Source organism: Nannobrachium achirus, assembly GCF_963921795.1.
Source record: "Nannobrachium achirus genome assembly, chromosome: 3".
NCBI classification, from domain to species: Eukaryota; Metazoa; Chordata; class Actinopteri; order Myctophiformes; family Myctophidae; genus Nannobrachium; species Nannobrachium achirus.
The window spans coordinates 73,421,745-73,433,839 of record NC_137812.1 but is presented as its reverse complement, the minus strand read 5'-3'; the positions used below and the strand labels follow the sequence as shown (position 1 = coordinate 73,433,839).

The window sequence follows — 12,095 nt, the reverse complement described above, 5'->3', positions numbered from 1 at the left end:
GTAGTGAAGTCAACGTAGTCATTTATCATATGCTCTTTGTCCAGGGTGACTGGCAATACACAAAGTAAACACAGAACGCAGAGAGACAGCGTAGCGTCTCAGTAAACTATAGGATCATAGAACGCAGAGACAGCGTAGCGTCTCAGTAAACTATAGGATCATAGAACGCAGAGAGACAGCGTAGCGTCTCAGTAAACTATAGGATCATAGAACGCAGAGAGACAGCGTAGCGTCTCAGTAAACTATAGGATCATAGAACGCAGAGAGACAGCGTAACGTCTCAGTAAACTATAGGATCATAGAATGCAGAGAGACAGCGTAGCGTCTCAGTAAACTATAGGATCATAGAACGCAGAGAGACAGCGTAACGTCTCAGTAAACTGTAGGATCATAGAATGCAGAGACAGCGTAGCGTCTCAGTAAACTATAGGATCATAGAACGCAGAGAGACAGCGTAGCGTCTCAGTAAACTATAGGATCATAGAACGCAGAGAGACAGCGTAACGTCTCAGTAAACTATAGGATCATAGAATGCAGAGACATTGTAGCGTCTCAGTAAACTATAGGATCATAGAATGCAGAGACAGCGTAGCGTCTCAGTAAACTATAGGGTCATAGAATGCAGAGACATTGTAGCGCCTCAGTAAACTATAGGATCATAGAATGCAGAGAGACAGCGTAGCGTCTCAGTAAACTATAGGATCATAGAACGCAGAGAGACAGCGTAGCGTCTCAGTAAACTATAGGATCATAGAACGCAGAGAGACAGCGTAGCGTCTCAGTAAACTATAGGATCATAGAACGCAGAGAGACAGCATAGCGTCTCACTATAGGATCATAGAACGCAGAGAGACAGCGTAGCGTCTCAGTAAACTATAGGATCATAGAACGCAGAGAGACAGCGTAGCGTCTCAGTAAACTATAGGATCATAGAATGCAGAGAGACAGCGTAGTGTCTCAGTAAACTATAGGATCATAGAATGCAGAGAGACAGCGTAGCGTCTCAGTAAACTATAGGATCATAGAATGCAGAGAGACGGCGTAGCGTCTCAGTAAACTATAGGATCATAGAACGCAGAGAGACAGCGTAGCGTCTCAGTAAACTATAGGATCATAGAATGCAGAGAGACAGCGTAGTGTCTCAGTAAACTATAGGATCATAGAATGCAGAGAGACAGCGTAGCGTCTCAGTAAACTATAGGATCATAGAATGCAGAGAGACAGTGTAGTGTCTCAGTAAACTATAGGATCATAGAACGCAGAGAGACAGCGTAGAGTCTCAGTAAATGAACCTAGCATATACAGTATATACAGTAAACAGTATAATAACACGTACATTGAAACAGCTATTTTACAGGTTTTGAAGGAGATTAAAGTGATCTTGTTGGTTCTAGAAGGATCTTACTGGTTTTAAAGTGATCTTATTGTTTTAAAGTGATCGTATTGGTTCTAGAAGGATCTTACTGGTTTTGATGGGAGAAGGAGACGTCGCGTCCCAGATGATGTCGTGCTGAGGCTCTGTGTCGCTGAACGGGGAATCGGCGTTGAACCCTCCACCTAGGAACCAATCATAATCACTCTTATTATTGATCCCTCCACCTAGGAACCAATCAGAATCACTCTTATTATTGAACATCCACCTAGGAACCAATCAGAATCACTTTTGTTATTATTGTGGCAAAAAAAATAATTGATTAGCGATATAGAGAAACGAAGCCATGTCGTCATTTGTGCGTAATGTCGCCCTCTAGGGGGTTCATGCTGGTATTGTTTTGTATTCAAATCACCATTGGGGAATTTGCGATTACCGCATATAAGAACTGTGTTAAAAAAATAAACACACCATGTGCGCGTTTCTGTCAGCGGGGGGATTCTGCATAGTTTATGATATTCATTCATATCTGATATAGCCTGTTGTCAGAGAAAATGTAATCAACGCTGTTACTCTTTGGGTAAATCTGTACATTTACACCTTAGTCGATGCTTCATATCCATTTGGGTCAATCCGAGAGCATGGTGTGTTTATATTTTTAACACAGTTCTTATATGCGGTAATCGCAAATTCCCCAATGGCGATTTGAATACAAAACAATACCAGCATGAACCCCGTAGAGGGCGACATTTCACGCCATTTCACGGAAGTGACATCACACTTCGCTACTGAATTATCGCAGTAAACAAAATATGCTTAAAAGTTAAAATGTCACTTTTCTTGTAACCACTTGAACCCCCTGTGTCCCTATTCTGGGAAAGGGGGGGATGTTAGCCAAAAGATAGAGGATCTACAAGCTCACAATGTGTTGGTGAGCTTGCAGATCAGCAATTTTTTTGTCAAATCGATTTGTATAGAAGTGAAATCTGTGCGATTTCTGCGATGCGATTATTGAGAACTATTTTTTTTAATCACGCTAAACGATGACAACGATGATAATTAGAATCCATCCCTACCTCCACCGTAGCGGGACTCGGCGTTGAACCCTCCACCGTAGCGGGACTTGGTCACTCGTGTTGGAGTCTTAAAATCTGAAGTCAAAAGAAACACATTCATTTAATTAACCCATTGCCAGTTTGATTTATGTATTTCTTAGGGGTGGGCGATATGGTGATAAATATCGTTGAGACGATACTATGTCTCCATGATAGGCCTTTTCAGAGATATCGTTGAGGGAGCTTATAAAAAAAATCACATTGAATTGTTAATACAGAGATTCATTGCAGAACGGGTCCATTTGGTTTAATTTGTACACTGTCAGAGGTACATACTTGTAAGGGCCAATTTAGACCTCCCAAAAGGAACCCAGAGAGTCCCTGGACCGCACTTTGAGGACCACTGGTCTAAATGGTCTGTTACTCCTTTTTCTTTTAGTTTTTATTGCCTTGTAGTTATAGGTGGTTGTACTGTTAAGTAACTTGAAAAATAACCATAAAAAACAACATGAAAAAGAATCGTGATGGGGACTCTGGGGAGTTAATTCAGAATCAATAAGACAATGGTGTCTACATGACAAGAAAGAGACAGAGGAGAAAGTGGTGCAGTCAGCTAGGGCATTAAGGCCACTGTGGTCTCAGGTCATGCCATTGGTTTGAGGGGCATTAAGGCCACTGTGGTCTCAGGTCATGTCATTGGTTTGAGGGGCATTAAGGCCACTGTGGCCTCAGGTCATGTCATTGGTTTGAGGGGCATTAAGGCCACTGTGGCCTCAGGTCATGTCATTGGTTTGAGGGGCATTAAGGCCACAGTGGTCTCAGGTCATGCCATTGGTTTGAGGGGCATTAAGGCCACTGTGGCCTCAGGTCATGCCATTGGTTTGAGGGACATTAAGGCCACTGTGGCCTCAGGTCATGTCATTGGTTTGAGGGGCATTAAGGCCACTGTGGTCTCAGGTCATGTCATTGGTTTGAGGGGCATTAAGGCCACTGTGGCCTCAGGTCATGTCATTGGTTTGAGGGGCATTAAGGCCACTGTGGCCTCAGGTCATGTCATTGGTTTGAGGGGCATTAAGGCCACAGTGGTCTCAGGTCATGCCATTGGTTTGAGGGGCATTAAGGCCACTGTGGCCTCAGGTCATGCCATTGGTTTGAGGGACATTAAGGCCACTGTGGCCTCAGGTCATGTCATTGGTTTGAGGGGCATTAAGGCCACAGTGGTCTCAGGTCATGCCATTGGTTTGAGGGGCATTAAGGCCACTGTGGCCTCAGGTCATGCCATTGGTTTGAGGGACATTAAGGCCACTGTGGCCTCAGGTCATGTCATTGGTTTGAGGGGCATTAAGGCCACTGTGGTCTCAGGTCATGTCATTGGTTTGAGGGGCATTAAGGCCACTGTGGCCTCAGGTCATGCCATTGGTTTGAGGGGCATTAAGGCCAAACTGAGGGGCAACGACGGCCATGGCCTTCATGAAATTCCTGCCCTGGTGTCAACGTTATACTTTACATTACCCAGATGTCCCTATGTGCCCACATATCCTCTATCTTATTCTCATCCTCTTACCTCTGCTAAGAGAAATACCATTGTTTGTAAATTAAAAAAAAATCTAATTTTTCTATTTAAAGGAGTAGTTCAACCCCAAAATGACTTTTTTTCTATTGATTACTCATGCCATGGAGACTTGAGTTCAATAAACAAAAACATGTTTTGTCGCATTCTATGACAATATTTTGATTACAATAAATGTACCTCCATTGTTTCCGGATAGGGACCCACATGCATTTGGGTCCCCATCCGGAATCAATGGGGGTAAATTTACTATAATCACATTTTTGTCTTAGGAATGCAACAAAAAACAACAAATATTATTGAATTCAAGTCTCCATGGTATGAGTAATCAATAAAATAAAAAAATAATAATTTTGGGGTGAACTACTCCTTTAATATCAGTTGTAAGATGTTTACACTGTTCTTGCACTGTTCTGTGGAAAGGTGCAGTCACTTTAGGTGTGCTAATCAATGACCCAACCAAAAGGTGCAGTCACTTTAGGTGTGCTAATCATTAATCAATGACCCAACCAAAAGTAGTGGAAAATAGACGATCTACAAGCTCACGAGTTGCAGCATTTTGATGATTTTAGCATATATATTTATTTATTTCTTGTTACTTTAGGACTTAGTTATAGACTTGTAATAGAGTAGAGCCTGGCCCTATTTCTATTCATACAGAGTATTTTCTGCTCATAGGTTTCAATGATTTGAGTACAAAGGACCCCAAAGTAAACAGGTTTCAATCTTATTAGTAGACCTTGTATCTGATTGATTGATTGATTGATTGATTGATTGATTGATTGAAGAATGTATTAGCAGTTTGCAATAGAAAAAAGTACAGTTTCATTACAGTACAAATCACGGGTACAAGGTCAACTAAAAGAAGATCCTAGAAAGCGGGGGCTTAATTTCCATAGGAACCACACTTTAAGTATCTCATATAACATTGAAAGACAGACGGATAGAACATAGTACTTTATCTAGGATAATATCAGTTTCAAGAGCATAACATCAAATACAAAGGCAGAAAAAGGGTGGGGGGAGCATGGGGGCTTATTCTATTTACAAGTCACGGGTAGCAGCCGCCTGAAGGTGACTTTTCATACCGATTTTGAAGGAGGCTAGGGATTTGCTCTCCTTTAGGGCTTGTGGAAGGGCGTTCCACATGTTGATGGTGTAGCAGGAGAACGAGTTAGAGGCTTGTTTAAAACTGAATATGAACAGTGCTTTTACTGTGAGACATTATAATGAAAGATTCAATCAAAAAGTCCACATCATAGTACTGTAAGTACTCAGGTATAGACTTGTAATAGAGTATTTCTACTCACCTGTCGTAGAGTCCACAGCTACAAACTGCTGTTGTTGACCTCGGTGTGTATCTGGTTTAGTTTGTGTCTGTTGTGTGTGTTGTTGTTGTGTGTGTTGTTGTGTGTGTGTAGATCTCCTCCCACTCCTGCTCAGTCTGTTGGTTCTGCTGCTCATCTTAAGAACTACAAGCGGACGTAAAACTACAACCTGACGTCACACCACGCAGCAAACAGAACAATAACAAACAGCAACGATCCTTGTTGTTTTTTAAGGTTTGATGTTAATTAATTATAAGATTATTAACGGTTTGTTTGTTTTGGTTTTCGGCTGTTTTTTCAAAGGGCCCGCCGCCATGTTGTTTTCATCCCACAATGCATTTGGGCGTGGGTGACGTCATCGCAGTGCCACCAGAGCGCTGCGCATGCGCTGTTGTCGTTGTGTTCATGACATACAAGACAAAAACTGATTGAAAATATTAAAAATATTTTGTAAACACAAAAGAATAGTTTTTTTCAGCCTTCTCATTTTTGTTTTAATGTAGCCTACTGGCTGGTTTCAATCTCAAATATCATAAATGATGGGCCTCAGAATGACTACATTTAGATTTATGGATGTGAAATGTGTCAAGAACTATTAAATTAATGTTTTGTTGTTGTTGGAGAGAAAAGTATAATCCAGTGGCTACTCCATTTTCGAGCGGTGGTCACACCGTCTCCTATACGTGGCCGTGTGTGTGGGTATGTATGTATGTATGTAGGCTTATGTATGTAATGTATGCGTCCGTCCGTGTCTGTATATAGCCTGCAGTACCTTTTCTGACCACACATGTTAAGGGAGGGGCGCTGTTGTTCAGACTCACATTCACACACACACACACACACACACACACACACACACACACACACACACACACACACACACACACACACACACACACACACACACACACACACACACACACACACACACACACACACACACACTCCACCGCTCAGTTCACACGAGTGTGATTTCTTTTACTCAAGTAAATGTAGGCCTATCAATACTAAATAAATACTATTAGCCTATATTATTATACTATATACATGTCTGGAATTCAAAATGTATTTGAGTATAAGTACAACAGCCTATTGGCATTAAAATATACTTAAAGTAGGCCAACCAAAAAAGCACAACATGTTTGAAAATAGCAGATCTACAAGCTCACAACACACGCATCAGCTTGTAATTGGCTATTTTCCAAATATAGGGCAAATAGGGCTAAGGTGGTTTATGGTATGTTTTATAAGTAACTAGTACTTAGTTACTTTACACGGCTGAGTATATTATAGTAGCCTATATTATTAATTATAGTAAGCTATAATGCACAATGTTCCATTCATGGAGTTTTCAAAATGCATTGCAAAATATATTTATAGAAATATCTTGATAATAGTAGATCTACAAGCTCATAATGTATCACAATTGTCTGATTTGATCAAATAGCTGAAGTAAATATGGGGCTGAAGTGGTTAAATAACAATCTAATCTAAATCTACAGTAACTAAAAAAGACAATATTTGCCTCTGAGATGTAGTGGAGTAGAAGTAAAACTAGACCAGGTCACCTGGTTCTGCCAGACCCGCAATGAAAATCAGAATGCAAGGAAGGGGGGGGGGGGGGGGGGGGGGGGGGTGGATCAATCTTAGTCTGGCCTCTCTCCTTTGACCTGTCCGGCAAGCGTGACGCTGGCAGGAGTGCAAGACTCCAGCTGGTATAGCTCGTGGGATCCTTAAGGCACAGAGCTTGTAGATCGGCTGTTTTCACTAGTATGGCACTGAACTAACACATGAACACACAGGATTGTATAGGCTGAGCAGCTGGAAATGTTTCTGAGCTTGTAGATGGGCTGAGGAATTTATAGTGTCAGCAGCTCGTCAGCCAACTCAACTCAGCTGGTCCTGTACAGGTGACGGCACTCAAGGCAATCAGCCGAGCAAGGGAAGGGAGGGGCAGATGAGCGACCGACCGACAGACCGACAGACCGACAAAGCCTTTTGTAGGCCGACCCCCTGGGTCTGGCAATTACTGACATTTTAAAATAGCCTACTCCAGTAAAGAAATGTACTTGGTTACTTTACACCACTGTTAAACAGTATAACATATTTAATGTGAAAAGATTTTTTATAGAAAAAAAATATACTTTACTTTGTGTCCGGTTTGCGTATTCAAAGTGTGTGCACTTTAGCTGTTGAGAATAGCACAACACATCACATTGTGACCTGCCGTGAGATGGTGGATCTGCTATTTTCACAATATTTATCTATGGAACAGTCAAACTAAATGTAATATTTATCTATGGAACAGTCAAACTAAATGTAATATTTATCTATGGAACAGTCAAACTACATGTAATATTTATCTATGGAACAGTCAAACTAAATGTAATATTTATCTATGGAACAGTCAAACTAAATGTAATATTTATTTGTGATTATTTTCAAATATGATTATTGTTTCGGGGATGCCTAGTTCATGTGTTTTATGCCTCATTCACATACAGAAAAGCCAAGCTAATTGTTTGCTTGGTAATTCAATGTATTCTCTATGCAAACCAGCTTTTAAAATTGAAAAGATTGAGAACCATATTTGGACAAAATTTGACTTCTGTAAAAGGACACACACACACACACACACACACACACACACACACACACACACACACACACACAGTTGATAAAAGAATGAATGCTTTATTTTATTGCAATAAATTAAATAAACATTTTACAGTATAACATTCTTTATGATAATCTCAACATGAATGAGACGTCAGGAGGCATTTCAGGATTTCCAAGCAGAGGACACACGTGGTTATGAAGCTCAGAGCCGTGGCGCACCCTGAGCTTGTAGATCTGCTATTTTCAAAGCATTTTTATACTTTTGTTAACTTGTGAAATGGGACATCCTGCAAAGAGAGTACCTTTACTTTCAGTACTTAAATGGCGAGAGCACTTAGAGAGAGGTTTGGGATGAGTGGCCATGATGGAACAACGAAAGTGAAAAGTGAAAAGAAATCTGTTCCCCATTGACCAGAAATTGATCATTTAAAACAGTGGTTCTCAAAGTGGATTCCAGGGACTCTGTGGGTTCCTTTATGGGGTCTAAATTGACCCTTACAAGTCTGTAACTCTGACAGTGTACAAATGTAAACTGTCAGAGTTAAGGGGAGACCTTGACATTTGAAAGTTTGAGAAACACTGATTTAAAATATGCTCCTCATTAGTGGTGTTTCCATAAAGCCTCTAAATGCGCATTTCCGGCTTATTCGCAAAATATTTTTATGGAAACACTTCAAAATGCGAATAAACTTTCATTATCCGCAAAAAAAAAAATCTGCTTGGAGGAGGTGGATTTTGAGGCTTTATTGAATAAACTAAATGCGCATTTGTGAATGGAAACGGGTCAGACAATAAATGCGAATACATTATGACGTTCTGGTCCATATCGTCCTCCAACTTAACACTTTCCCCTGCCGCTTAACGTCCATTGTATAGCCCAATTAACAAAACGGTTGTTTGTTACACACGGAGTGACACGGACCGTGTGTAAATTCCTCCCGTTTTCACGGGAGGAAGCCATCCCCGGAGTCAAGCCATCCGTGGCTAACCCTTCCTCATCACACAGTGTTGCGTGCCAAAAGTGGCCAATCTACAAACTCACAGCAGCTCGCATCCGCGTCTCCGCGCCGCGTTATGCAGATTCCAGAGGACGCTGAAACTTGCAGGATGAGTGTGCGCTGTGCAGCGATCGAGACACAGCAGTCAGACGTGCAGTTCTCACGTCTCGGTTCGGTCTAAAAAATCTGCCCGATCAACCCATGCGACCGTCGCTTATTCGAATGACACCCGCAAATGGAAACGGGCTAAATTCGCTTTGTCTTAATACGCATTTCTGATAATTCGCTTCCCTAATTCGAATAAGTTTATGGAAACATGGCTACTGACTTGCATTGTACCTACATCTGTCTGTCTGTGTGTACGTATGTCCCGTCTCATCATTCATTGGCCAAGCTTCGTGGGACGCTTAACGAAATAAGTGTTCCACACTTAAAACAATTTTCAGAAATCTAACCGATTTGCAATGTTTAAGTGCCCAGTGCCCAGTCTTCCTGCACCCTTATTGTGAAGGCAGAAGTTTCTAACCGTAGCGCACATGTGCATGTTTCCACTTGGTTGAAAATAGCTGAATAGTGGATGCGACACGTTGTGAGCTTGCAGATCAGCTATTTTCGTCTTACGCCAAATAATAGTCAGGCTTTACTTGGGAGACATAACGAGGGGGAGAGGAGATTCACACACAGCGCTTCATGTGAAGAGAAGCACCCAGCTGCAGACAGCACCGCTCACATATCAATGCTCACAAGGTCTGCGAGTCTGCAGCTGGGTGCCGCATAGAGCATGTGAATGCAAACAAAGACGAGAGGACGGACGACTGCAGACCGCTGTGCGAACGGCCCGGCGAGCGCCGTTCACGGATGTCAGACGTTTGACAATCAAGCGTGAATGAACGACCGTTCATATCACTTTAGGTACTTTAACACATTGGGTGCTTTTTATATATATACATATAGAATTAATCGTTCTTTGTATACATTGCTGTTGATATTTGCCAATCTGTCATATTTGGTCACATACATTTCTCAGGATCTGAGATCTGTGTATTTTCACCCTCGCGGAAAGCATGCGCTACTCTCTGTTGCAGAATATATATAATTATTTAGATAACTTCTGCCAGGGGTTTTCCATTGACTTATTTTGACGACACACAGAAGCCACGATCGTATCCATGTTGTGGAGATTCACTGTGTTGTAATATCGATCAGCATGTTTTCTTTCACACGGAAAATAAAGAGTTGTCACCGCGACTGTCCGTCGTTTCTCGACGTTCAACGTGATCTGGAGATAGAGTCCAGAGATAAAGCCGTTTTTACTGCCGAACAAGGCATCAGAGGATATTCACTTCCTGATGACGCCATCTCCTAAAGGTTCATGGGAGATAGAGTTTTCTTCGCACACTACTATTATTTAACTGTCCCTTTAATTACAAAATGCGAGGAATAACGGCGATCTCATTAGACAATGACGTCATCAGAAGCCCGGGTCCCATGTGATCTTCTGCGGCGTTTCTATTGGCTCGTAGCAGACGATGACGTCGCCGGGCGTGAAGGTGATGTCATCGTCGTCGACGGAGAGGCCACACTCCATCCCGCTCTTCACTGATTGGACGTCGTCTTTGTGATGCTTCAGCGCCGCCAGGGAGCCTAACCAACACAAGTAATAGAGTACATTTACTTTACTCATCAAGAGGATTCCAAGTACCGGTAGTTAGTGTGGTTGCCTATAGGGCAGGGGTGTCCAAACCTTTTTCAAAGGGGGCCACGATAGAAAATGAAGTCACATACATATGCATCGCAATTACAATATTTGATTTAACTATCATCAATATTTAATATCAATGGTCTTTTGTCAGGTGTGTGCTCTGAACAAAACACAAATAACTCACATTACCAAATGTAACCAGACATGCAAGGTAAAAAATAAAACTAAATCCATCAGAAATAGTAGTCTAGTAGCAAAGGTGGGTCCACACGCATAGGGTGGATTTTTTTAGGGGGGGGGGGGGGGTAAAGTAAGTGAATGGGTAGGTGCAAGAAATCATTAAAAATGAACTCAATGGGACGATATTTCAGCCTGTTACCTGGCAGAATCTTAAAATATACCCTTTAAGGATTACGAAAAACCGGGAACAAGGAATCCTGGCAAATTATTATACTATAAAATATTGTTCTTTGACGGTGCTGACGGGCCGTTTATAATACAATTTAGGAATGAAGCTGAGGGCCATATACAATTGTCATCGGGCCACATTTGGCCCCCGGGCTGATCTACAAGCTCACAACGTGTCGATGTAGATCGGGTTTAGGGTTTTGCTTAGACGAAAATAGGGACCCTTGTTTGAAATGAGCAAACCTGTCTACCGATGAGGTCACTGGTAGGCAGACTTCATCTACTGAAGTTCATCTTTCTAGAACAGAGCCCTGAGGAACTCCAACCTACCCTCCCAGAGCACATCTCTTCCTCTGATCATCCTGAAGTTCATCTTCCGGTCCAGAAGTCCTTTCTGGACGCGACATCCTGCCACCACAACCTTCTTCTTCCCCACGGTCACCTCGAACATGGCCAGCACCGACGCCTCCCCTGGTGGACCACACAAGAACAGCAGCTCTTTAGTAGAAGAAAAGAGCATCACAGTTTAAGCCTCGCCCACCCTCACTCCGGTGTTGGAAGCGTTTTCCCCCATGCATTTCATCCATAGACATTTCATAACGTATTTATTTAAACGTCTTTTAAGCCTCTGACAAAGCCACCCCGGCTGGTGAGGAATCATGACAATAAACATGATTCAAAGGGGAAAATATCTAAAATAGCAGACCTCCAAGCTGCGACGCGTTGTGAGCTTGGAGGTCGGCTATTTCCGGTGCTTGATGCCACAGTGAACTAAGCATAATCAAAATCCTAAAAATGCTAAACATTACACCATAGAACCTGAACTGAGCTTAATGAAGTCACTACTGGATTTGTGGCGTAACGGCATGGATTTCTACACAGAGAGGGCAATTCTTTCAACATAAGATGCATTCAAGTTCAGGAGAGTTTGGACAAGGCAATTCTCTTGAATGCTGCCTTCAGGTATGGCATGCAAGGAAAGAAGGCATTTGCATTTCTTTCACCATAGTAAAAACTGCATTCATGGTCTGGAGAAGGCACCT

The 12,095-nt window shown here is 42.1% G+C and overlaps 2 protein-coding genes across 4 annotated transcripts in view; both read right to left on the bottom strand.

Annotated features, from left to right (window-relative positions):
* The window catches only part of LOC308282438 (uncharacterized protein), a gene marked incomplete at its 5' end in the record, with an annotated part of 12,857 nt that extends 7,396 nt beyond the window's left edge, over nucleotides 1–5,461 (bottom strand). The window contains 3 exons of the mRNA XM_080722783.1: nucleotides 1,465–1,557; nucleotides 2,449–2,523; nucleotides 5,308–5,461. Of these exons, the coding sequence (XP_080578909.1) occupies nucleotides 1,465–1,557; nucleotides 2,449–2,523; nucleotides 5,308–5,461 (322 nt within the window). The remainder of the gene's footprint in view (nucleotides 1–1,464; nucleotides 1,558–2,448; nucleotides 2,524–5,307) is intronic.
* Nucleotides 5,462–8,111: 2,650 nt separating this feature from the next.
* The window catches only part of LOC308281741 (translation initiation factor IF-2, mitochondrial-like), a 53,910-nt gene continuing 49,926 nt past the window's right edge, over nucleotides 8,112–12,095 (bottom strand). For all 3 annotated transcript variants that reach the window (XM_080722024.1, XM_080722025.1, XM_080722026.1), the window contains 2 exons: nucleotides 11,383–11,523; nucleotides 8,112–10,586 (listed from right to left, as the gene is read on the bottom strand). In XM_080722024.1, the coding sequence (XP_080578150.1) occupies nucleotides 10,414–10,586; nucleotides 11,383–11,523 (314 nt within the window). In that variant the 3' untranslated portion in view covers nucleotides 8,112–10,413. The remainder of the gene's footprint in view (nucleotides 10,587–11,382; nucleotides 11,524–12,095) is intronic.